Source organism: Giraffa tippelskirchi, chromosome 10, assembly GCF_054371585.1.
Source record: "Giraffa tippelskirchi isolate mGirTip1 chromosome 10, T2T-mGirTip1v1.2.pri, whole genome shotgun sequence".
NCBI lineage: Eukaryota > Metazoa > Chordata > Mammalia > Artiodactyla > Giraffidae > Giraffa > Giraffa tippelskirchi.
The window spans coordinates 158,914,427-158,940,833 of NC_137284.1; the positions used below are offsets into that span (position 1 = coordinate 158,914,427).

Here is a 26,407-nt window from a genome sequence, read left to right on the forward strand (position 1 = left end):
GGTCCCCACTGCCCTGTGGGTCCCCTGACCCCCCGCTTCTCCCGACGGGCCCTGCCCCCACTGGCGGTCCCTGGTCCCGAGACCACCCCTGGGGTCCCCGCTCCTGGGGCACCCGCGGCTCATGCCTCACATCTCGCACCCCGGCCCTGTGGGGACGGCCACGTCTTTCTCCACGTGTTATGGTTTAAACTGTCACAGTCGTTCTGCTCTGGGAGGCCCTTGGGGACAGACAGTGTGTGCAAATGTGCAACACGCAGGAAAACGCCTTCAGACTGTCCCTGTGACGAACAGTGATGAGGACCAAGGGCCAGGGCGCCCTTCCCGGCCTCCCGCCCCCTGCCTTCCTGGCTTTGTTCTTTCTCTCTTTCCCCGCCCTGTCCTGTCCACTTCCCTGCATCGCTCTCTCCTCTCTCCTCGTCCCCCTGTAGTGATGACCCACTAACTAGATTAAGCTGTGAAGGCACACTGTCCCCAGCCTATGAGACACTGGCGGTTAAGACGCAGAGCTCGCGACTGGAGTCGCTGGCCATGTAGTCCCTGGTTGGCCAGCACCATGCCATGGGTCCTGCCCGTCACAGCAGCACTCAGAGAATCGGGGATGGCAGGGTGGGGGCAGACGAGGGGTCACCCCAGGGAGGCCCTGCTCACCACCTCCTGTCTAAGGCCCCAGGGCTGAGAAGGGAGGCTGCGATCCAGCCCCCTCCCCAACCCACACCCCCCACCCTGCCCCCGCCTGTGTTGCAGCCCAACAGCAGCAACGACAACATCCAGTCCATCACCTCCGGGGACTGGGACGTGACCAAGATCCTGTCCTACGACGAGAAGCGGAGTAAGATGTGAGTGAGCATCCACCCGGCCGCCCTGCGTCCTTCTCTGCTTGCACGGCCCTTGGCCCCGTCCCGCCTGGACGGCGTCTCAAGGCCCCCGTTCCCACCACGCCACGTTCTGAGTCGCCAGGTCCTAGTGACAGACGATGCCGGGCCTGCAGCCGTGTGGGGTCGCTGAGCCTCTGCTGGCTCCCGGAGCTGGGGGTCGGGGGCCAAGTGCCTCCCCAGTGCAGGCTCACTGCTTCCCCCGCTTCTGAGAGAGACGGGCCGAGACAGAAAGAGGTTATGGGACTGTCGGGCCGGTAACATCAGGAGCTAGGGCTCCACTCAGGCCGTCAGGGGGGCCAGGCGGGACGCCATCACCCTGCCTGCTCCTGGACCAGAGCCTGGGTTCCCGCGTGGGGCCCCGGGCGGGCATCGGCCGAGGAGTCATGGAGTCGGGCTGCGTGTCTGGACTCCTGGCCCTGGCCCTCCAGAGGGTTAGTCCTGTGAAGGGATTCCCACATCCGGACCCAGCTGTGCGCCCTGCGGCCGAGCCCTGGGCGGTGCGGGCACACCCGGGCCAGCGGAGGTCTTCCCGGGCACAGCGCCTTCAGCCCGTGGGAGTGTAGCCGTCCCCTCCCGCCCACGGGGAGCTGGCCCCGGGCAGGAACTTGCCAACTGTGGGCCCTGAACAGTGCACGATCCCCGGGGCCGGGTGGGGGCGGGTCTGCAGAGGCCGGGCCTGGCATGCCAAGTACAAACCTGCCCCAAAGCCAGCTAACCGCCATGCCCCCACCGGTCTTCACAGCTACTTCCTCAGCACGGAGGACCTGCCAAGGCGGCGCCAGCTCTACAGGTGCGTCCCCACCCCATTCCCCATGCCGCACCCCGACCCCCAACCCCGGCCACCCGCCCACCCTCTCCCCCAAACCCGCCCACCCGCCCACCCTCTCCCCCAACCGTGGGGCACTGTTACCACCCCCCGCCACGCTTTCCAGATGGGAAGGAGGCGGCGGCTGGTTCCTGCTGCAGGCTCAGGGCCACCTAAGGGGACTCCGGGGTGTGAGGCCCCCGTGGCCTGGGTGGTGCCTGCCCCCCGGCCCCGTCAGGTGATGGCCGCCCCCCACAGCTGCAGAGTAAGGACTGCACAGGGGGGTCCTTTCAGAGGCAGAGAAAACTTGGGCACATCCCTGCGGTCACAGGCCGCTTTTCTCCGTGGACGGGTCACCTCTGCTTGTCCACCCGGATAATCCCATCCATCCTGCCCCCAAATTCGCAAAGCATGATGGAGGCTGGCTGCCCACCTGCCTCTGACTTGTCCCGTCAGGACGCTGTCCCCTTCCCACCAAAAGGTCTTCCGTCCGGTGGACGATTTTCACGTCCAGACCCTTCCTGTGCCAGCAACTCAGACCGGGACTTCGTCCAGGCTTCTGGAAGGCACCTCGGTGTCTGTAGCCTCTGAGAACACCTGTTGGCTAAGCCTTCAGGGCGTGAAATCGTGCTTGATCAGCGAGGCCCCGAGTGACAGCTGTGGGTCGCCCCCTCCTGTTCTCGGCCACTGAGCGAGCAGCCCCCTCCCGCCCACTCGCTGGTCGTGGAGGAGCCCAGAGACCAAGCCCTGCAGCTTCGGGAGCCCCTGTCTTGCCCTGCCCCGGTGGCAGGCTCTCCGAGGGGGCTGCAAGACCCCACAGCGCATAGATCCTGCTCCCAGAGCGCTGGTCGTCTGCTCAGAGGGACACAGCGCTGGAGACAACACCCCACACTCTCCCACCAGGACTCACCCCACCAGGGTGACCCCCAGAAGCAGCTGTGCTGGGGGGGCTCGTGACAGCCGAGCCCGGCACCCAGGGGGTCCCAGCAGGGAGACGGGCAGGGGAACAGCGCCCCAGACCTCCCCTGTAGGAGAAGCCGGCGGGCCACTCGCAGGGCTGGGAGTGAGGGTCTTGCCTGCGGTGACCGCTCACACCTTCCCCTCCCCACAGTGCCAGCACAGTGGGCAGCTTTAACCGGCAGTGCCTGTCCTGTGACCTGGTGGACAACTGCACCTACTTCAGCGCCTCCTTCAGCCCCGGTGCCGACTTCTTCCTGCTCAAGTGCGAAGGTGAGTCCCAGCCACCGGGGCGTGCGTCGTTCTTAGCCTTCGGGGACCTAGCAGGTACCTCCCCCCAAGGAGCTCCGGGACCCCCGGGACAGGAAGGGCTGCCTGCTGAGGACGTCGGCTCGCAGAGCAGTGTTCCTGGATCACCTCTGTCTGGAGCATTCCTGATGTTTTACATCTTATAGAGGGTCACAGCTTATCAGAATCTTCTCTACATGCTATGCCGGTTAATCCTAAAATTCACCAACATTTTCCTTTAAAAAAAAATATTTATCTTACACATGGATGGAGGCAGGTCATCTAAAAAGGTGGTAAAACAGTTTCAAAAAATTATTAAGTATATGTAAAGATTGAGATATAAAAGAGCCTGGAAAAAAAACTTATTTTCCTAGGACCCAGTGCATGGATAATTTACCCCACACTTCAAAAAGTTCTTGATCACAGCAGTCAGCATATACAAAACAGCAGGCAAGTCCCATCATGGACAAAAAGAAATATCTTGGCATCTTGTCCTCATGTCTTGGAAAGATAAGATAGGAACCCATAGAAAGGTGAGAGATAATAAATACAGTTGTAACAAACTACGTCTCAAGGAAGAGCTTGATCTACTGAGATCACCTCATGGGAGGAAGCTACACTGGGGGCAGGAACAGACTGACTCCAGGAGCAATTCGATCCCAGGGTCTCAGGTGAGGCCTGAAGAGCCTTCTTCAGGCTGTGATAGCCTTGATGGCCACTCAGTACCTTGAGACCTCATCCTCTCTTTATCAGCGTCATCATCTGAAATCTCAGCCCCTTCACCACCCAAGCTCAGTCCCAGACACTGTCCTTGGATAATGTGATGGGAGAAAATGGCATTTTGGTGGTGGTAGGGAATCTGAAATGCAACTCTAGGCCCCAATCCCCTTGAAGCATCCTACCAGACTCCTCTTTTCCCATCAAGACCTGTCGCCCCAGGGCAGGACCTTTGTGAAATTACGTGTTGGGAACATGCAGAGGTGCACAGAGACTGGGGTGTGTGGTCAGCAGACCCACCAGGAGCGGAAGACAAGGACCAGAGCTGCAGGACCAGAGATCTGACTCCTTACCTCTAGGGGAGGATGTGGCCTTACAGTGTGGAAGGTCGTGATGAAATACAGAAGGGAAATGGAAGTCAACCTAAAGAGGAAGTCCCAGAAATAATGGCTGGATGGGAAATGTGACAGAGCCTCCCTCAAGGAAGGTCTAGAAAAGAAGGCAGATGTCGTTTTCCAGAAATAGGTTTAAATTCAAGGCAGACAGTGAGCCGGGGGCTTCAGGCTCTGTGTTGTCACTGGCCGAGGTGGTCATGGTTTGGGTCTCGTTCTTGGGTTCTTGCTAACGTTCCCCAGAGGATGAGGTGGTTGGATGGCATCACCGACTCAATGGACAGGAGTTTGAGCAAGCTCCAGGAGTTGGTGATGGACAGGGAGGCCCGGTGTGCTGCAGTCCATAGGGTCGCAGAGAGTCGGACACGGCTGAGTGACTGAACTGAATGTTCACCAACGTTTGCTCCTGCTCGGTTCCGTGGGGTCTTCTCGCACCAGAGCTCAGTGGGAAGGGTCTCGTGTGAGGATGGCAGCCTCTCGCGGACTCCCACCCAGGGTTGAAACTGAACAGCTCTCCCAGGATGTCTGTGGCCCTGGGTTTGGGCACGGAAGCTCCTGTGTGCAGGTGGTGGGTGTAAAAATGGTGCCCGCGTTGGGAGGCCCCTTGGACAGAGCGTGGAGGTCACTGGATGGTCACTTGTGTGCAGATTTCCTGTCCTTCTGCTGGCATCCGTCCTGAGTGGGGAATAACGTTTCTTTTTATGTTTACGCTGCAGCCAGCCCGGGGACTTCTTTTCTTTATAAAGCTGCCTATATGGTGGTCTGTGCGTATTCTGGGTGAGGAGATGGCTCCTCAGTGGTCACTGTGAAGGAAAACAGAAGCGGAGAGCCAATAGGGCTGTCCCAGGTCACAGACACGACTCGGCCCCTGACCGCCCCGTGATCTCAGCTTCAGAAGGACAGGCGTCCCTCCCAACACACATGCCTGGACCCACTAGTGACAGAACTGATTTGTAGAGTTTGAAGACAGGAGACCTCAGAGACCATCTGACCTGGTCTCCACCCCCTGCTGTGTCTTATTAAGAAACTTAACTCTTAACTGATCGTGGAGTTGTCATCTCAGGATTCTTTGAATCATGGAAAAGTAGTGTTAGTTGCTCAGTCGTGTCTGATGCTTTGCGACCCCCATGGATTTTAGCCCGCCAGTCTCCTCTGTCCATGGAATTCTCCAGGCAAGAGTACTGGAGTGAGTTGCCATTCCCTTCTCCAGGGGATCTTCCCAACCCAGAGACTGAACCCAGGCCTCCTGCACTGCAGGCAGATTCCTTACCATCTGAGCCACCAGGGAAGCCCAGTAGATATAAAAGTAGACCCCAATGTGTAGCCCACAACAGCGTTTATTAAACCCCATGCCCTCTCCTGTTTGCTTCTTCCACACTCCAAAGCCACTCTGATAGACTTTTTATTTATTTCTCTGGCTGCGTCGGGTCTCGGTTGAGACACCTGGGATCTCCGTCGTGTCCTGCAGGATCTTCGGTTGTGGTGCACAGACGCTAGTTGTGGCATGCTGGCTCTGTTGCTCCGCATGGCATGTGGGATCTTAGTTCCCCAACCGGGCATCTAACCTATGTCCCCTGCACTGCATGGCAGACTTTTAACCGCTGGACCACTTTTGTAAACCTCCGAGCAGCATTTTACTGCTCCTCCCGCCCTGCAGGACTCTACTATGTAGGTAAACTTAGCTTCTCAGATGCAAGCAGAACTGCAACTAAAATCTCTCCTTTTAAGGCTGAGGGGAAATGTAAGGGCAGCTGGACGATTCTCGTAGGTGAATTGGGAAAGGAAAGTCTGTGGATGCTCCCAGGCTCAGAAGTGTCCAGCCCATCGTGTCAGGAACCATGGATGTTTGTCTTGGTCAGAGATTGTGGTCAGAGGATTTACTCACTAGTTCAAGGTGGGCCCTAGCCACTGAAATAGAGGCCCAGTCGGAGCAGATGCAAGCTCACCGCACATCCGTACGTAAGGGCTGGGTGTGATAGCCACTGTGAAACGGTGTGAGCCCCATGTAAACCTGTCCTTCTTCCTTTTTGTGGTTTCCATTATGATGGTTTTTTCCATTATGATGGTTTCTTCCATTATGATGGTTTCTGGTAAGCTGACCTGCTATGGGTCTGTCACCTTTGCTTACACTGCAGTGCCCAGCGGTGTGAGCCCATGATGACTGATCACAGCTCATCAGTCATCAGTAGCTCATCAGTAGCTTGCAGTCAGAACTTCTGCTTCATCAGCCCTCTGGCATATAGTTCTTCTCCTTGTTGTTGTTGTTCAGCTGCTGAGTCATGGCCGACTTTTTGTGACCCCGTGGACTGCAGCACGCCAGAATCCTCTGTCCTCCACAGTCTCCCGGAATTTACTCACACTCACGTCCATTGCACTGGTGATGCCATCCAACCATCTCATCCTCTGCCTCCCCCTTCCCCTCCTGCCCTCAATCTTTCCCAGCATCAGGGTCTTTTCCAAGGAGTCAGTTCTTCACATCAGGTGGCCAAAGTATTGGAGCTCCAGCTTCAGCATCAGTCCTTCCAGTGAATATTCAGGGTTGATTTCCTTTAGGATGGACTGGTTGGATCTCCTTGCTGCTATAGTAGATTTTTTCCATCTTCCTCATTGTAGAGTTTCATCTCGTCTTAGCATCATGTACTTTCTCCTCTAATTTTTCATTAACATTTCCTCTGTGGTTTCTCAAAGATTGCCACTTTTATATTTCTTTATAATTTTTAAATTTTTAATTTTTATAATGTGACCACTTTAAAATATGTACATTATTTTTATACCTTTGCACACTGTTAGATTAAACATAGGCTAAAATAGAATATAAGTAAGTAAAGACTTGGGAATGTTTGTAATGCATTTATCCACCCGTTATATGGCTGGATCCCATCTATCAGTGTAAGTATTTATATCTAAACGGCAAGGGTTTGAGGCCATCATGGAATACTTCCATGAGGTACATGTGTCAACCGAGTTCAGTAGAACTTTGTGGAAACTCACTTGCATATTTAATGTAGGGATTAGGTTCCTTTCCAGATCTCTTCAGTTCAGTTCAGTCGCTCAGTCGTGTCTGACTCTTTGCGACCTCATGAACCACAGCATGCCAGGCCTCCCTGTCCATCACCAACTCCCAGAGTCCACCCAAACCCATGTCCGTTGAGTCGGTGATGGCATCCAACCATCTCATCCTCTGTCGTCCCCTTCTCCTCCTGCCCCCAATCCTTCCCAGCATCAGAGTCTTTTCCAGTGAGTCAGCTCTTCACATAAGGCGGCCAAAGTATTGGAGTTTCAGCTTCAACATCAGTCCTTCCAATGAACACCCAGGACTGATTTCCTTTAGGATGGACTGGTTGGATCTCCTTGCAGTCTAAAGGACTCTCAAGAGTCTTCTCCAACACCACAGTTCAAAAGCATCAATTCTTAGGCGCTCAGCTTTCTTTATAGTCCAACTCTCACATCCATACATGACCACCGGAAAAACCATAGCCTTGACTAGACGGACCTTTGTTGGCAAAGTAATGTCTCTGCTTTTTAATATGCTATCTAGGTTGGTCATAACTTTCCTTCCAAGGAGTAAGTGTCTTTTAATTTCATGGCTGCAGTCACCATCTGCAGTGATTTTGGAGCCCAGAAAAATAAAGTCAGCCACTGTTTCCCCATCTATCTGCCATGAAGTGATGGGACTGGATGACATGATCTTAGTATTCTGAGTGTTGAGCTATAAGCCAACTTTTTCACTCTCCTTTTTCACTTTCATCAAGAGGCTCTTTAGTTCTTCTTTACTTTCTGCCATAAGGGTGGTGTTATCTGCATATCTAAGGTTATTGATATTTCTTCTGGCAATCTTGATTCCAGCTTGTGCTTCCTCCAGCCCAGCGTTTCTCATGATGTACTCTGCATATAAGGTAAATAAGCAGGGTGACAATATACAGCCTTGACGGACTCTTTTTCCTATTTGGAACCAGTCTGTTGTTCCATGTCCAGTTCTAACTGTTGCTTCCTGACCTGCATGCAGGTTTCTCAAGAGACAGGTCAGATGGTCTGGTATTCCCATCTCTTTCAGAATTTTCCACAGTTTATTGTGGTCCACACTGTCAAGGGCTTTGGCATAGTCAATAAAGCAGAAATAGATGTTTTTCTAGAACTCTCTTGCTTTTTCGACGATCCAGCAGATGTTGGCAATTTCATCTCTGGTTCCTCTGCCTTTTCTAAAACCAGCTTGAACATCTGGAAGTTCCTGGTTCACGTATTGCTGAAGCCTGGCTTGGAGAATTTTGAGCATTACTTTACTAGCGTGTGAGATGAGTACAATTGTGCAGTAGTTTGAACATTCTTTGGCATTGCCTTTCTTTGGGATTGGAACGAAAACTGACCTTTTCCAGTCCTGTGGCCACTGCTGAGTCCTCCAGATTTGCTGGCATATCGAGTACAGCCCTTTCACAGCATCATCTTTGAGGATTTGAAATAGCTCAACTGGAATTCCATCACCTCCACTAGCTTTGTTCGTAGTGATGCTTTCTAAGGCCCACTTGACTTCACATTCCAGGATGTCTGCCTCTAGATTTAGATGTGTTATTTAGTTGCTAAGTCATGTCTAACTCTTTGCAACCCCGTGGACTGCAGCACACCAGGCCTTCCTGTCCACCACCAACTCCAGGAGCTTACTCAAACTCATGTCCATCGAGTTGGTGATGCCATCCAACCATCTCATCCTCTGTCATCCCCTTCTCCTCCTCTGTCATCCCCTTCTCCTCCTGCCCTCAATCTTTTCCAGCATCAGGGTCTTTTCCAGTGAGTCAGTTCTTTGCATCAGATGGCCAAAGTATTGGAGCTTCAACTTCAGCATCAGTCCTTCCAATGAATATTCAGGACTGATTTCCTTTAGGATGGACTGGTTTGATCTCCTCACTGTCCAAGGGACTCTCAAGAGTCTTCTCCAGCACTGCAGTTTGAAAGCATCAGTTCTTTAGCTCTCAGCCTTCTTTATGGATCAACCCAGTATATTAATATTTGCCACAAGCTCTGTGGTAGGAAAAGCAGTGGGAGATATTGGCAGGAAGGCGACTGGGTGCTGAGCACGTTGGGAGCTGGGCCATGAGCAGTACGGGCTCGGAGGCCATGACAGCAACCCCGGCCACTCTCGCGGTCCTGAGCCAGGCTGACGTCGCACTGAGAGCAGCAGCAGCAGCAGCGGGTGAAACTCCGAGCTGTATTTGCCTGCGATTCTAGCAGGAGCCACACACGGCACTTGAGGGGGCAAGAGGCTTGCTCCATCCTGCCCATGACCCTCCCCCGCCCTGCTGATGCTGTCTCTGCTCCTGAGGTGGCATCTGGACTCACCTTCCAGGAGCATCGCCCACGACTCTCTATAAAGACCCCAGAGCACGTCCCAATCCAAGTTTTAAAGCTGCCTGGACCCTTCCCTCATCTGTGTTCTATTCTTGCTCCCATCTTTGCCACCTGACGGTCCTTCCCAATCTTTGAAGCTGCCACAGCTGTCCCCTCCCTGAAGGAGGCTCTGATTCACACCAGCAGGCCGGTGGAAGTTTCCTGAGCAGTTGTTAAGATTCTTGACAATTCTTTTAAAAACCTCTTCCCGCTGTGCCTTGAAACCCCCTCTTCTTTCTCTTTTCCATCTTGGAAATCGACACCGAGCGCTTCTTGCCTCTGACTCCCGCTCGGTGCCCCGTCCTGCGTCCTCCCCTGCGAGCTCACCCGTGACACTGTCACTCGGGTGTCCTCCTCCCAGAGGTGAAAGCCTCTAACTCAGAGAAGAGGGGTGAGCAGGGCAGGGCAGGGTGGGAATACAGGGGGGGAGGAGTTCACTTCGGTCTAATGAGGAGAATAGTGGAAACTTTTTGGAAAGACAGATTGAGGGGAACGGATCCATGGATCCCTGTAAACACTGCAGCGTAAGGTAACCCTGAATAACGTCACATGATTTCACGAGCACACACCTGGAAGAGTGTCTAGTGGGAGCGCTTCACCAGCAGGCTGGCTTCTTGAGGAAGAAGAAGTTTGCCATGAGAAAAAGGAGAGCATTCCGAACAAAGGGAAGAGTCTAACCAAGATTTGGAAGCATGAAAGAGACTCACAGGTTCGTGGAAATACAAGGTGGGGAAACGGCATATAAGGTGGGGTTGCCCCCAGGCAGGACACGGAGGGGCCGGGTTTCTGGAACCTCGCACGCCCTGCTCAGGAATTTAGACTTCAGCCTGTAGGTTAATGTTTGCACTGACCTTCATTTCTCATATAAGTCACTTAATGGGCTTCCCTGGTGGCTCAGCAGTAAAAAAATCGCCTGCACGCAGGAGCTGAAGGAGACCTGGGTTTGATCCCTGGGTCAGGAAGATCCCCTGGAGGATGAAATGGCAATCCATTCCAGTATTCTTACCTGGGAAATCCATGGACAGAGGAACCTGGCGGGCTACAGTCCATAGGGTCATAAAGTGTTGGACACAACTGAAGTGAGTTAGCATGCATGCAATGTATAATGCATTACACCAATGTGTAATGGTGTCATAAACATTTTAAGATAGATACCAAGCAGGTTTCTGGTGTTTAACCACGTGTATCTAGTGAGAAAGCCTCATGTGAACGGAGGCAGGTCTGAGGTGGCCAGGCCACCTCGAGAATCCTTGATTCAGCTGCAACAATGTGACTGCGGGCGGTGTTTACAGAGTCTCCAGCTGTGCAAATGAAAATAGAGAAATGGTGTTGAGACTGAAATAAAACTTCTTTAACTCTACTCTCTCATTCATTTATAGTCTAGTTTTTTTTATAGACTGTATATTGGGAAGTTATAAACTACACTGTAAATTTAGAAAGAGTTTATTCTAACAAAATACAGCTGTTGGCGATTTAACGCATGGAGTTCAGCGTTACCTTCTGTTTTAAACAGGGTTCCGCTGCTGAGACATTGAAAGTCCGCTGTTGGTATAACAGGGAGCCAGTTATGAGGTGGCTTCAGCAGGTGTGTGAGTCAGGGAAAGGACAGCCGGATGTGAGCGTGCGAGGGTGGGCCTGGACGTGCCCCCCTCCCCTGGTTGTTCTTGTTGTCACAGCCTAAGGACAGGATCACATGCGTGAGGGCAGCTCCAGCGCCACGCCCCCCAGCCCAGGCATCCAGCCTTTGTGAGCCTCGGTCTCCACATCTGTGAAATGGCTTGTTTTATGGGTTGTGTTTCCATTTAAGTAGCATCTCCCGGAGCCTATGAAGTGCAGCTTCGCCCCCATTAGTTCTTGGACAAGTGACCACAGCCACGCCAATGTCCAAAGTCCGCAGGGAGCACCTTCATGCTTGTCTAGCCAGTTAGTTAAGCCAACATCCAGCTTCACAGTCCCAGCAGAAACTTTGAGGTGCTCCAATAAGTTAAAAGTAATCTTTTGTTTTACCTCAAGCAGGTCATTTCTCAGACAAAAATAGAGAGACAGAGAAATTCTTGACCTAGATTGGTTCTCATTTCTCATCAACTCCAGAATTCTCTGTGCCAGTTTAGAAAGCCAGTCATGTGATTTTTTAAATTGAAATCTAGTTGATTTACAGTGTTGTGTTACTTTCTGCTATTCAGTGAGCAGTGATTCAGTTACACTCATATAATTATTTTTCATATTCTTTATGGTTTATTGCAGAATGTTGCATATAGTTCCCTGTGCTATAACAGTAGGACCTTGTTGTTTATCCATTCTGTATATAATAGTTTGCATCCATCTGCTCATCCCAACCTCCCAATCCTTCCCTCCCCCACCTTCTCTCCTTCAGCAACTGCAAGTCTGTTCCCGGAGTCTTGTTTCTGTTTTGTAGATAGGTTCATTTGTGCGGTATTTTAGTTTCCACATATGTGATATCATATGATGTGTATCTTTCTGACTTACTTCACTTAGTAGGATAATCCCTAGGTCCATCCATGTTGCTGCAAATGGCATTATTTCATTATCTTTATGGATGAATCATATTTCATTGTATGTATATATATATATATATATAAAACATCTTATCATTCATTTGTGGATGGACACTTAAGTTGTTTCCATGTCTTGGCTGTTGTAAATGGTGCTGCTGTGAACACAGGGGCGTGTCTTTTCAAAGTAAAGTTTTTTCTGGGTATACGCCAGGAGTGCGGCTGCGGGATCCACGTGGAAACTCTCTTTTCAGTGTTCTGAGGAGCCTCCGGACTCCTGCACGGGGGCTGCACCAGCTTCCGTTCCGCCCCCAGGGCTGGAGGCCCTCGCCCCGCCCCCTCGCCCCGCCCTCGCCCCGCCCCTCACCCCACCTCTTCGCCAGCTCTGGGTCACGGGGTTGTGCGCCCACACGTCATCACGTTGAGTTCTCCTCGGTGCCCGGGCGAGGCCTCTGCCCTCGTGAGTCCGCAGGATGCATCCATGCACATTTCAGAGGCATGTGCACACCACGCGGCACCGCCGCCGTGGAACCCGGGAGGCCGGCGCCCGCTTCCCGGCTCGGGCGGAGGCCCCGCGTTTGTGAGCAGCCTCGCTGCCCCTGGGCCGGGGACCGGGCGCTTGCTCCGGGCTCTGTAGGAGGGTGCGTGGCGGGAGGACCTTCCCTCCGCGGCTCCCGCCCGACCCGCTGGGGCCTCCTGTAGCTCCTGCAGCGTCCTTGCTGCCGGCCCGTGGCTCTCAGCGTACAGCAGGGACCCCGGGACTGTCCATCCAGAAAGAAAAGGACACGCTGAGAACGAGAGAAGGCTGTGCCGTCCACTGAAGAGAATGTTCCTGAAGGTTCTGGATCACACGCCGTCACATCACAGCCCAGAGCGGGTCCTGAGACTCAGAGTGCTCTCCGTGGACAACTTTGAAGCTTCCTTCAATCACTGGTTGACATACAGGCCTCTATGCTCTGGAATAAAGCCTCTGAAATCCAGACGCCCCTGATTTAGTTACTGAGAACACGGGCAGAGCCCAGTAGACGTTGTAAAAGGGAAAAAAAATCTCTTGAAGGAACAAAGCAACAAGAAAAGCCTGCTGAAGGGTTGTTGTTGGTTCTGTTTAAGAAAACGCCTTCTGAGTGTCCTCTCTGCATTTCGGTGCTGATCTCTGTTGAATTTATATCCTCATTTCAGCAGGTAGTGATCACTTAGAAAGTTGCAAAACATGCTCTTTCTAAACAGTCTCTTGAAATGAGGCTTCTCACAGGTTCAGTTGAGACTTTCCCACTTGGTGCGACTGGGCGCATTTTATCAGTTTTCCTTTTCACGACAAGGAAGCTCGCAGAGACTGGGAGCCTCTTGTCACTGCAGCTCATTTCCTTGCAGGTTCGAACCCACAGCCGGGTCCCCTCCCCTCTGCGGCTGCCTTCAGGGGGCTGACCCCTGCCTTCCAGCTCCAGAGCCTTAGCTGTGCAGCATAAGCTACTGGCAGGAGGTTTTGGCGTTTCTTTACAAAAAATAACGCAGTTTGTCTGTCCTTTATCACAAATGAAACTCATGTGGAATAATTGATTAGGAGTCCTTGCAAAGTAGAATGCAAACCGTCTGACTGGAAAAGCCAAACCTGGCTGGTCTCCCTCCCAGGAGAGTCACGGCACCCTCACGCCCCACCCTGAGCCCCCCCCAGATGCTTTCTGACCTTCTCCTCATGGGTCCACGCAGCTCAGTTATGAGCAGCTACAGGGAACGCTAAGAGCACAAGAGGGTCCCCGCCTGCAGGACTCGTGTTTGCAGGAAGACACCTGAATGGAAAGGTCCCTCCCAGAGTCAGAGCTGTACCACTCTGTGCGCAGGGCCGGGAGAAGCTGGAGGGATTCCCCAACTCTGTGCCTGGGACGTTGCTGGAACCAACACTGGAATGAGACGCTGCTACTGACCTCGGGGCAGCTACAGACTCTGGAGGCTCCCCCTGACCAAAGTGCCTGGATTCAGAACCCGGATGCTACTCTAAAAGTCAGTTGTTCACCCTGTCCCTTCCCACCAGCAGAGCCACCGCCCGTGTGACAGCCGAGGACACCCAGACACCCAGTCCCTCCCCCACAGGCGTGTGGCCCGTAGGGCAGAGCCAGGAGCAGAGTCTGCCTTTCATCCATGCCCGCGAAGTCCAGGTGCCCATCTCGTGTGCTGCGGAACCCTGATCTCATTGCTGATCGCTTTCCACGAGAAGCTCCTCTGCAGACCTGAGTGCACTGAGCCCCGGTGAAGCCCCAGACACAAGAGGGCACTGCAGCCCCGCGCTTTAGCGCCTCTTCCTAGAACCGCTGCGGGGTCAGGTTTCTGGTGATTCACCGGGCGCAGCCTCGTGTCTCCGCTGAAACCAGTGTCCAAACTGCCTCGTCTGAATATGTCAGACCACCGAGTGGGCCACAGGGGACCGACCCGTCCACTGCGGACAGAAAGTCTTTCTTTGATGCCTGCTAAGTGCCAGACTTTTGTTTTTTGTACAGTTCTTCTGTGTATTCTTGCCACCTCTTCTTAATATCTTCTGCTTCTGTTAGGTCCATACCATTTCTGTCCTTTATCGAGCCTATCTTTGCATGAAATGTTCCTTTGGTATCTCTAATTTTCTTGAAGAGGTCTCTAGTCTTTCCCAATCTGTTGTTTTCCTCTATTTGTTTGCACTGATCGCTGAGGAAGGCTTTCCTATCTCTCCTTGCTATTCTTTGGAACTCTGCATTCAGATGAGAATATCTTTCCTTTTCTCCTTTGCTTTTCGCTTCTCTTCTCTTCCCAGCTATCTGTAAGGCCTCCTCAGACAGCCATTTTGCTTTTTTGCATTTCTTTTCCATGGGGATTGTCTTGATCCCTGTCTCCTGTACAATGTCACGAACCTCTGTCCATAGTTCATCAGGCACTCTGTCCATCAGGTCTAGTCCCTTAAATCTATTTGTCACTTCCACTGTATACTCATAAGGGATTTGATCTAGGTCATACCTGAATGGTCTAGTGGTTTTCCCTACTTTCTTCAAGTTAAGTCTGAATTTGGCAATAAGCAGTTCATGATCTGAGCCACAGTCTGCTCCTGGTCTTGTTTTTGCTGACTGTATAGAGCTTCTCCATCTTTGGCTGCAAAGAATATAATCAATCTGATTTCGGTGTTGACCATCTGGTGATGTCCACGTGTAGAGTCTTCTCTTGTGTTGTTGGAATAGGGTGTTTGCTATTACCAGTGCGTTCTCGTGGCAAAACTCTATTAGCCTTTGCCCTGCTTCATTCTGTACTCCAAGGCCAAACTTGCCTGTTACGCCAGGTGTTTCTTGACTTCCTACTTTTGCATTCCAAAAGAGTGATCTAGGTGATCACTCACCTAGAGCCAGACATCCTGGAATGTGAAGTCAAGTGAGCCTTAGAAAGCATCACTACGAACAAAGCTAGTGGAGGTGATGGAATTCCAGTTGAGCTATTTCAAATCCTCAAAGGTGATGCTGTGAAAGTGCTGCACTCGATATGCCAGCAAATTTGGAAAACTCAGCAGTGGCCACAGGACTGGAAAAGGTCAGTTTTCGTTCCAATCCCAAAGAAAGGCAATGCCAAAGAATGCTCAAACTATCGCACAATTGCACTCATCTCACATGCTAGTAAAGTAATGCTCAAAATTCTCCAAGCCAGGCTTCAGCAATACGTGAACCAGGAACTTCCAGATGTTCAAGCTGGTTTTAGAAAAGGCAGAGGAACCAGAGATGAAATTGCCAATATCCGCTGGATCATCGAAAAAGCAAGAGAGTTCCAGAAAAACATCTATTTCTGCTTTATTGACTATGCCAAAGCCTTTGACTGTGTGGATCACAATAAACTGTGGAAAATTCTGAAAGAGATGGGAATACCAGACCATCTGACCTGTCTCTTGAGAAACCTGTATGCAGGTCAGGAAGCAACAGTTAGAACTGGACATGGAACAACAGACTGGTTCCAAATAGGAAAAGGAGTATGTCAAGGCTGTATATTGTCACCCTGCTTATTTAACTTATATGCAGAGTACATCATGAGAAACGCTGGGCTGGAAGAAACACAGGCTGGAATCAAGATTGCCGGGAGAATCAATAACCTCAGATATGCGGATGACACCACCCTCATGGCAGAAAGTGAAGAAGAACTAAAGAGCCTCTTGATGAAGGTGAAGGAGGAGAGTGAAAAAGTTGGCTTAAAGCTCAACGTTCAGAAAACTAAGATCATGGCATCTGGTCCCATCACTCCATGGGAAATAGATGGGGAAACAGTGGAAACAGTGTCAGACTTTACTTTTTTGGGCTCCAGAATCACTGCTGATGGTGACTGCAGCCATGAAATTAAAAGACACTTACTCCTTGGAAGGAAGGTTATGGCCAACCTAGATAGCATGTTTAAAAGCAGAGACATTACTTTGCCAACAAAAGTCCGTCTAGTCAAGGCTATGGTTTTTCCAGTGGTCATGTATGGATGTGAGAGTTGGACGGTGAAGAAAGCTGAGCGCCGCAGAATTGATGCTTTTGAACTGTGGTGTTGGAGAAGACTCTTGAGAGTCCCTTGGACTGCCAGGAGATCCAATCAATCCATCCTAAAAGAGATCAATCCTGGGTGTTCATTGGAAGGTCTGATGTTGAAGCTGAAGCTCCAATACTTTGGCCACCTCATGCGAAGAGTTGACTCATTGGAAAAGACCCTAATGCTGGGTAGGATTGGGGGCGGGAGGAGAAGGGGACGACAGAGGATGAGATGGTTGGATGGCATCACCGACTCGATGAACATGGGTTTGGGTGGACTCCGGGAGTTGGTGATGGACAGGGAGGCCTGGCGTGCTGCAATTCATGGGGTCGCAGAGAGTCGGACACGACTGAGCGACTGAACTGAACTGAAGTGCCAGACTTGGGCTGATTGCTGGGCATGCAGACGTGAGCAAGGCAAAGGCTGCCCTCAAGTAGCCCAGTGTCTGCAAAATTACCAGCTGGCCAAGGGGGCAAAGGAACATGGAGGGGAACCGGCTTGTCAAGCACCTCCGCTGGGGGTGGGCTGCCTGCACTCGGGCTTCTGATGACGGGCAGCAGCAGTGTGTGTTGTGGTCAGTGAATGACGGCTGTGAAGTTTCCAAACTGAGCAAAAAATAGGCTCAAATGACCAAAGGTTATCACTGAACATACCTGTGGAAAAAGGACTTGACTTTATGGGTGCAATAACAGTCCAGGTGGCCTTCAGGACTGGCTGAAGTGGGTGTGGATGGTCTGGGCTGGGGTCTGGACCTTCAGAAGCTATGTTTGCCTGTCTGTAGGTGGGAGAGCTCCAACAAGACTTGAGTCTCCGCTCTTAACTAACCCCTGTCTATGCTGCAAACATGGGATGGTGATGTCCAGGGCTAAGAGGTAAAATCTGATCTGTTAATAGGAGAAAGGGTCATCATTTGTGGAGCCTGGAACCTGGATGAAGTCAAGTGTCAGTTGCTCAGTCCTGTCCGACTCTGCGACCCCATGGACTGTAGCCCACCAGGCTCCTCTGTCCACGGAATTCTCCAGGCAAGAATACTGGAGTGCGTTGCCATGCCCTCCTCCAGGGGATCTTCCCAACCCAGGGATCGAACCCATGTCTCTTAACTCTCCTGCATTGCAGGCAGACTCTTTACCATTAGCGCCACTTGGGAATCCCCTATATATGAGGCACGTAACATATTTTAGGCTTTTTGTTTGTATCACCGTTTGGTTCCAGAACAACTCTTTAAGAGGAAGATGCCAAGGGCCAGCTAATAAAGGTAACCTGCATAACTCCACTCAGCTAGCCAGTGTTGCTGCTAAGATGAACGCTGAGGTTCACTGCCCTTTATAACTAAGAAATATATATACATGAGCAGCCACATGGATGGACTGTGCCTGCTGTCGGTCCTGGCAATACCACAGGCAATTCTGTACCTCAGTTACTCGTCTGTGAAATGGGAATATAGTGCCTACTTCACAGGATTATTTTAAAGACTAAAGGAGTCACTGCATGTAAAACACTTAGAACAATGCCTGATGTGGTGATCATGGTGTAATTATGACATTGTTGCTATTCTTATTATTGTTATCACACTAATACCTCCAAAGCCAGAATAGTCAGAGGAAGCATCACAGAGAAGACGCTGGAACTGAGCCTTGCAGGCAATGCGGAGATTAGAGGAGACGAGGTGGGCAGGGCATCGGGGGAGGGGGGTGAGCAGGCACAGAGATGTGAAACAACACAGCTTCTCTTCTAAAGGACAAGGCGTTGGGAGGTGTGTGTTGGGTGATAAGAGATTGTCTGAACAGGTCTTTGATTTCGTGCCAAGGGTTTCAACTTTGTCACGTGGGGATTGGAGAGCGACTCGAGGGTATTAATCAGAAGAGTGCCAAGGTCAAAACTGTGTGGGAATCCTTGGGCGGAGGTGAGGAGGGCAGCGCTGAAAGTGTTACCATGGCAATGGGAGGTGGTGGGAGATGCTTAAGCGGGTGCGGTTGAGGAGACCTGCTGAGGAATCAGTGTGAGGCGAGTGTGGGTTTACTTCCCTTTGAAAGAACCGATCTGCTTATTCTCCATCTTGAGTCCAAAAGGAAGAGCAGGCAGCTCTGTATCCGCCAAGTGTCAGGGGCCCCGATACCCCACAGTCAGGTGGCACCCCCACCTCACAGATCCTGCACCAAGAACTGAGGCCCCTGCCCCCGGGATGCACACGCCGCGTTTGGCGAGTCACTCCTGCTCACGTTCAGGGCACTGACCATGGGGGCGAGGGGAGGCGACACAGGCCGGGGGCCAGCGGGGGGCAGAAGCAGGCACACCGAGGGATGCGTCAAGAGTCCCACCAGCCAGAGTCCTCCAGTCTGAGTCAAGACTTGATCGAGTTCAAAAAACAAGAAGACTTAAAGCGTAGCCTGTCCTCGCTGGGATTATGATAGAAGTCTCCTTTCTTTGCGTTCTGGGACGTGCGCAGCCAAACAAAGATCGTCCTTCTCAGGAGGCTGCACAACTTCTTCTGACAAGAGGGTACTGCTCAGAAGGGTTTAGGGTGTTCCTTGCAGTACGACCTTCTTGGACCAGACTCCCAAGGGGTCTGTAGTTCTTCCCTTAATAATAGACTTGATTGTTGACAGTTATTGTAATCATCAAACTTAAAATACCTTTCTTACATAATTTAGCTCTAGGTGATCTTTTGCACTTTTTAAAAACCAGAGCTAACACCTAAAAAAGGTAATTGGCAACTTTGAGGTTGTTCAAGAGAACAGGCCACAGCCTCTGGACCTCACAGTTTCCCAAGGCATACATCCTGTCCATGAATACTTTGTCCTTCATTTATTCAGCAAATACCCATTGACCACTTACTCTGAATAAGACACTATACATTTTCCTTTGTGGGATACAGAGTTGTATAAAATGGGTTCCTAAGCTCCACAAATAGTTGGAAAGATAAGACATGAACGTATCATTAGAGCTCCAATCAGAACTTAATCACATTGGTTGAAATTCATCCCAGAACTATCAGATCACAATACCAGCAGAAAATAAGAAGTATTATCACAAGTGTGAGAGACAGGACAATGCAGGAGCTGTGGGAAGTGTGCTCATAAGAGCCTTGACCCCGCCCTGGTCCAGATCCAGCTCGAACACGCACAGGGATGAATGCAACAGCCAGTTTCACTATTTCTCTTGTAGTTTGCCTAACTTCACAAAACTGATCAAACTAAGCTCCTTCCTTCACATTCATACTTTGTATTCTGTGAATTATGCTAAACATCTAAAAACTTCACCCAGGGTGATGCATATGGGGCATAAAAGTTCTGCTATAGCTCACAGGCAGAAGAGAAGTGAAAGGCAAAGGCAAAAAGGAAAGATGTACCCATCTGAGTGCAGAGTTCCAAAGAATAGCAAGGAGAGATGAGAAAGCCTTCCTAGGAGAACAATGCAAAGAAATAGAGGAAAACAATAGAATGGGAAAGACTAGAGATTTTTTCAAGAAAATTAGAGATATCAAGGGAACATTTCATGCAAAGATGGGTACAATAAAGGACAGAAATGGTTTAGGCATAACAGAAGCAGAAGATATTAAGAAGAGGTGGCAAGAATACACAGAATAACTATACAAAAAAGATCTTAACGACCCAGATAACCACGATGGTGTGATCACTCAGCTAAAGCCAGACATCCTGGAGTGCTAAGTCAAACAGGCCTTAGAAAACATCACTACAAACAAAGCTAGTGGAGGTGATGGAATTTCAGTTGAGCTATTTCAAATCCTAAAAGATGATGCTGTTAAAATGCTGTATTCAATATGCCAGCAAATTTGGAAAACTCAGCAGTGGCCACAGGACTGGAAAAGGTCAGTTTTCATTTCAATCCCAAGGCAATGCCAAAGAATGTTCAAACTACTGCACGATTGTACTCATTTCACATGCTAGCAAGGTCATGCTCAAAATTATACAAGCAAGGCTTCAACAGTACATGAACCAAGAACTTTCAGATGTTCAAGCTGGATTTAGAAAAGGCAGAGGAACCAGAGATCAATTTGCCAACATCCGTTGGAAAATTTTTCATAGAAAAAGCAAGAAAATTCCATAAAAACATCTGCTTCATTGACTACAATAAAACCTTTGTGTGGATCACAACTAACTGTGGGAAATTCTTAAAGAGATGAGAATACCAGACCACCTGACCTGCCTCCTGAAAAATCTGTATGCAGGTCAAGAAGCAACAATTAGAACTGAACATGGAACAACAGACTGGTTCCAAATTGGAAAAGGAGTACATCAAGGCTGTATATTGTCACCGTGCTTATTTAACTTATATGCAGAGTACATCATGCAAAATACCAGGCTGGGTGAAGCACAAGCTGGAATCAAGATTGCTGGGAGAAATATCAATACCCTCAGATATGCAGATGACACCACCCTTATGGCAGAAAGCGAAGAGGAACTAAAGAGCCTCTTGATGAAAGTGAAAAAGGAGAGTGAAAAAGTTGGCTTAAAACTCAACATTCAAAAAAACTAAGATCATGACATCCAGTCCCATCACTACATGGCATATAGATGGGGAAACAATGGAAACAGTGAAAGATTTTATTTTCTTGGGCTCCAAAATCATTGCAGATGGTGACTGCAGCCAAGAAATTAAAAGATGCTTGCTCCTTGGAAGAAAAGCTATGACAAACCTAGACAGCCTGTTAAAAAGCAAAGACATTACTTTGCCAACAAAGGTACATATAGTCAAAGCTATGGTTTTTCCAGTAGTCATGTATGGATGTGAGAGTTGGACTATAAAGAAAGCTGAGCACCGAAGAATTGATGGTTTTGAACTGTGGTGCTGGAGAAGACTCTTGAGAGTCCCTTGGACTGCAAGGAGATCTGACCAGTCCATCCTGAAGGGAATCAGCCCTGAATATTCATTGGAAGGACTGATGCTGAAGCTGAATCTCCAATACTTTGGCCGCCTGATGTGAAGAGCTGACTCATTGGAAAAGACCCTGATGCTGGGAAAGATTAAGGGCGGGAGGAGAAGGGGACGACAGAGGATGAGATGGTTGGATGGCATTACCGACTCAGTGGACATGAATGAGTTTGAGCAAACTCCAGAAGATGGTGAAGTACAGGGAAGGCTGGAGTGCTGCAGTCCATGGGGCTGCAAAGAGTTGGACATGACTGAGCAACTGAACGACAACAAAAGGCAGATAGTTCCTAAAACCTCACACTTCTGTGGATCGATTTCCCAAAGATACTGGCTGACTTTGGGGAGCATACAGAGGCCCCTCCCATTTTATTACTGGGATGGTTTCTCCTACTAAACATGCCTGTCATGTGCCTGAAATGTGACATGTAATTTCTCGAGCAAGAGGTCACATGTGACTGTGAAAAGCTAATGTGACACTTTTCACCACTATTTGTGAGCAGGTGAAACCACCCCTGGTTTCCGTGAAGCCCTCTGAGGGATGCTCCTTACCCTGCTGCATGGGATGTATGGTCACTTTCAAGTGGCCCCATGAGCCTGGATTGCAGCAAAACTCAGTGCTGTGAGGCATGGCAGGGGAATCCCCAAATCCCATGCTCAATGTCAGCTGTAACAAGGTATCGAAGTCAAACACAACAGTATCCATCTGCAGTGTGGGTGAGGAAGTCACGTCTTTGGAAACAAACATTTTCATTCTCTGCAGTAGTTCTGTGAAGCTTGGCTAGCCCCCTGCTTATTAGTCTGATAATATCATCTCAACGTATAAACCTTGTGCTTCAAGCATACATAATTCATGAACTGGCAAATAAAGAGATCCGGATGCTGCGCCCAGCAGGGCCCATCTTCTGTGCTGGCCGGAGCCTTCCTGCACTCACCCGGCTGGCCGCTGGCCTTTGAACCATTCATCCGTGCTCAAGAGATATTCAGGTGGTGATCACCAGTCTGCCTGAGTCTCTGTTGTTCATATACCATGAGTTTAGCTTCTGGTGGGAATTATCCATCACACAAATTCCTCTGAGGCACAGATGAGAGCAATGAGGACAAGCACTGTCTCTGTGGTTTCCTTTTAGTCTGACGATTTTATTCTTTTCCGGCCTGTATCATTTTTCATTACTTTATTCTCATCTGTAATTGTTGCATGTCTCCATCCAGTCAAGCAGGTATAAACTCATGTTCTGAAATGAATGGGACTGGAAACTGAGAAAAAAATAAGTATTGTCTGTTTGCAAGTCTGTGATGTACTTCAAAGCTTTTCCGTTTATAATTTGAATTTCTCCCCGTCTGGCAGCAGGATCTTTATTGACCAGAACTACCTTATGGGCTGGTTGTGAATTTTCTTGCTTCAGTGTGGTTATTTTCCCACTCAGAAACAATATAAACTTGGAACTGAGATTTTTTTTAACTTGAGCCAAAATGGTCTCTGTCGCTACCCAGAGTTTTTAAAAGACCAAATGTTGTTCTTATGGCAGTTGTGTCTTTGTAAGCAAAGGCTGAGCAAACAGAACTGTTTTTGTGTAATTTCAGTTTGAGCAAAGCGGCAGCAGCTGAGACACACTTAACCTACCAAGGACGTAAGAAATCTCAGGAAGGGGCAAACAGACTCATAATATTAATAAATATTTTTGTGACTGCACATGTGTGTTCACAGGTGCCTGCTCACGTGAGTCTCAGTGTGTGTGCGTGAGTGTGTCCATAGGTGAACACATGGGGAATCAGGTGTTTAGTAAATGACCTGATTGACAGAGGCATTTACAGTGGGACACGATTATCTGCTCTCATTTCAAAGCGTGTCCCGTGTCCTAGGCCTAGCCGAAAGGGGTGACACGGAAGGGACGCTAAGAGGGAGCAGACGGTGGTCCTGCTTCTCCACTGTCCCCCCCCGCCCCTCCCCGCCCTCCGCGTCAGGCTGAGAACAGCGCCTCCTTCCGGGCACAGGTGTGGAGCATCTCCCCTCCCCAGGGTCCGTGTTTGTATCTCATGGGGAGGCCACAGTCGATCACAGCATCCTAACGTCTGTGCAGACAGGCTGCCCCGGCCTCCCGGAGCCAGTGAGGTGAGGCAGCACCCAGCCCCGCACCTGACAGGCACCCGAGTGGTGGTGTCATCGTTTTTGCTGTTCCTCTTATTAAGAATAGACCTTAGCCAGCCCGTATTCCACAGTTGGGACCCAGGTGAGAAACACCGCTTGGCTGGAACCACAAGTAGCTGGTGGCCGAGCTGAACCAGACAGGACTGGGGAACACGTCCTGACTTCTGGGGCCGTGTGCAGACCTCGGAACGGGGACTGCTTCTGTGCCTGGCTGCCTTCCTCCGCTAGCCTCTGAGCTCCTGGTGGCAAATACTTCTGTCTTCTTCTGCCCCTATCCCCGGTACCTGGCCCTGCTCCCTGAACGTGGTAGAGTCTCAGTATACGTTTGTTGGGTTGAATCACATGCAAAGAAAGAAGAAACTGCAAATAGGAGGTGTTGGAAGGATGGCAGTTAAACAGAGTGCTGTCGGATTCTGACCATCTAGAGAGATTTGGGCCACAGTAGTCTGTGCAGAGACAGGCGGAAGGGAGGGATTGCAGGCAGCAGTGACGAACACGTGAAAGCTTCCTGCTGTTCAAAACAACACATTTAATCAGGTAAATGTTGGCTGTTGGTTGGATGCGAGTGAGATCGCTTGGAAGAAGAGGAAGAACAGTAAGGAAAACCGACTCAAAGCTTCGGTGGTGAAGCCCCTCCGAAGGCTGTTTAGTAAGCGTGTCCTTAACTGTTTAAAATGAGTTTAGCAGGCTGCCCTTGAAGTGTTGCAAGCTCCGCGAGCTCATGTGTGGGGGCCTTCTGGGTTTAGCATGTTGCTTCTCTTCTTACAGAAATCCTCGGCAACACTAACCCAGGTCTGGTCAAAGGATCACAAAGCCCAAATATCTCACTCCAAATTGGGAATCTCCTGTTTTTTTCTCCATTTCTTGTGAGTTTAAGTGTTTTCCTAAATTATCTGCCAATTTTCAGGAGCCCAAGCATCATAGAAATCTCAAAACGATGGGTGATCTTAAAATTCACACAGAGCAGTGGGTTGAGGCCACCTGGGCCAGAGGAGCGTGCGGGATGGCACGAGAGGAGGAGGACCCAGCACCTCGACCACGACGCCCATGGACCCGGGGGGCGGGGCCGCCCAAGGAGGTCTGGGGAGTTGGACGGGATTGGGTTATAATTAATCTGTTTAAGTTATACGTACAGGCTGCTTTTTAACTTTGGTGTCCGCCCACAATGCAGGAGACCCCGGTTTGATTCCTGGATGGGGAAGATCTGCTGGAGAAGGGATAGGCTACCCACTCCAATATCCTTGGGCTTCCCTTGTGGCTCAGCTGGTAAGGAATCCGCCTGCAATGCTGGAGACCTGGGTTTGATCCTTGGGTTGGGAAGATCCCCTGAAGAAGGGAAAGGCTACCCACTCCAGTATTCTGGCCTGGAGATTTCCATGGATTGTATAGTCCATGGGGTCAGAAAGAGTCGGACATGACTGAGCGACTTTCACTTTAGATGTAGTTTTTATTTGTATTGTCCTGTTTGGCTATTCTGAAGAACGTGACCTGACATGTATACTCAGTCATGTCCAGCTCTCTGTGACGCCATGGACTGTAGCAGGCTCCCCTGTCCATAGGGTTCTCCAGGCAAGAATACTGGAGTGGGTTGCCATTTCCTCCTCCAGGGGATCTTCCAATCCAGGGGTCAAACCCAGGTCTCTTGCATCTCCTGCATTGGCAGGCAGATTCTTTACTACTGCGCTACCTGGGAAGCCCATTCTAAAAAATATTCTATATTAAAATAACAGGAAAGATGACTTGGTTGTGATGGGGCTCTCAGATCCTGTAAGTAGAGATAGCTACCCTTGGTGCTTAGAGAAAAGGGTTGAGGGCAGAGGGTTTGCTGAGTATCAGGAAGGAAACCATGACCAGAATGAAACACAGGACCCGGAAGGCGGTCTTAGGGGTCCTTCTTTGGCTGCGTTTAAATTTGCTGATACACGACAGCCAAGTATATGCTTAGGAAGTCGTCCTTCATGAGCTGCTAATGCACTCAGCAAATGTTTTGTTCACGACATTGACTCCCAGGTTCAGAACAGGCTCTGGGATGACTCAGATCCCTGGCCTGAAGATTCGTGTGTGTGTGTCTGGGGAGTAGTGGGAACTTGGTAGGAGCAGTTGTGTTGTGTGTGTGTGTGTGTGTAGTAGTGGGAACTTGATAGGCGCAGTTATGGTTTTTAAAAGTGGAAATCAGCGAGCTCGTTTGTTTGCATCTGGTGTAACTGCCCTGTAACATTGTCCCAGTTCATTCACCTTGCTGGTAGATGTCTGTATTGTTTATAGTATCTATCTGTAACAAATAAAGCTGCTATGAATATTCCTAGAAAACGCCTAATTACTAAATAACATGAACGCAACAGCAATGTGATTGAAGTGGGCCACGCATGAGACAGGCAGTTTGCAGTCCACACACATGAATTGCACAGGCAGTTGTCCGGCATCAACCCACTCAAGATTTGAAGAAGGTAGATCAAAGCAACACCAAGATAAATACGTGCCTGTAAGGATGGTAAAAGCAAACAAAACAAAAAAACCCACACGTACCTTTTTTAACTTATAGCGTAGACCTCCGTCCGCCTTTAGCCACAGGCTGACGAGACCATGTGGGCTGGCTTCCTGGTCTCTGCTCAGTGTGGTAACGCCCTGCTGTTCACCCTCCCATCACGTGTGACTCACGGCCCCTCCTCTGGAGAGGTTTTCCAGCTCCATCGTCGAGGGCACCAGAGTGCGCGTGAACTAGGCCCCGGGCCTTTTTCTGCAGCTCCCTCTGGTTTCCTGTGGCCGTGTGTTCGTAGCTTCCAGATGAAAGCTGCCCTCTCAGCCTGGATCCCGGAGGGGGGCCAGCACGGCCGCAGCTGACCAGTTCCCCAGGGCATCACAGCCGTCAGGCTTGAACTCCTCCTGTATTAAAGCACCGAGATTTGAGGGTTTGTGTTTGAAACCACGAGCCTATT

At 50.2% G+C, this 26,407-nt stretch overlaps 1 protein-coding gene across 3 annotated transcripts in view; it reads left to right on the forward strand.

Moving 5' to 3' along the window:
* DPP6 (dipeptidyl peptidase like 6) overlaps positions 1-26,407 on the forward strand; it is a 774,296-nt gene that overhangs the window by 710,427 nt on the left and 37,462 nt on the right. For all 3 annotated transcript variants that reach the window (XM_081537115.1, XM_081537116.1, XM_081537117.1), the window contains 3 exons: positions 745-836; positions 1,618-1,665; positions 2,792-2,910. In XM_081537115.1, the coding sequence (XP_081393241.1) occupies positions 745-836; positions 1,618-1,665; positions 2,792-2,910 (259 nt within the window). The remainder of the gene's footprint in view (positions 1-744; positions 837-1,617; positions 1,666-2,791; positions 2,911-26,407) is intronic.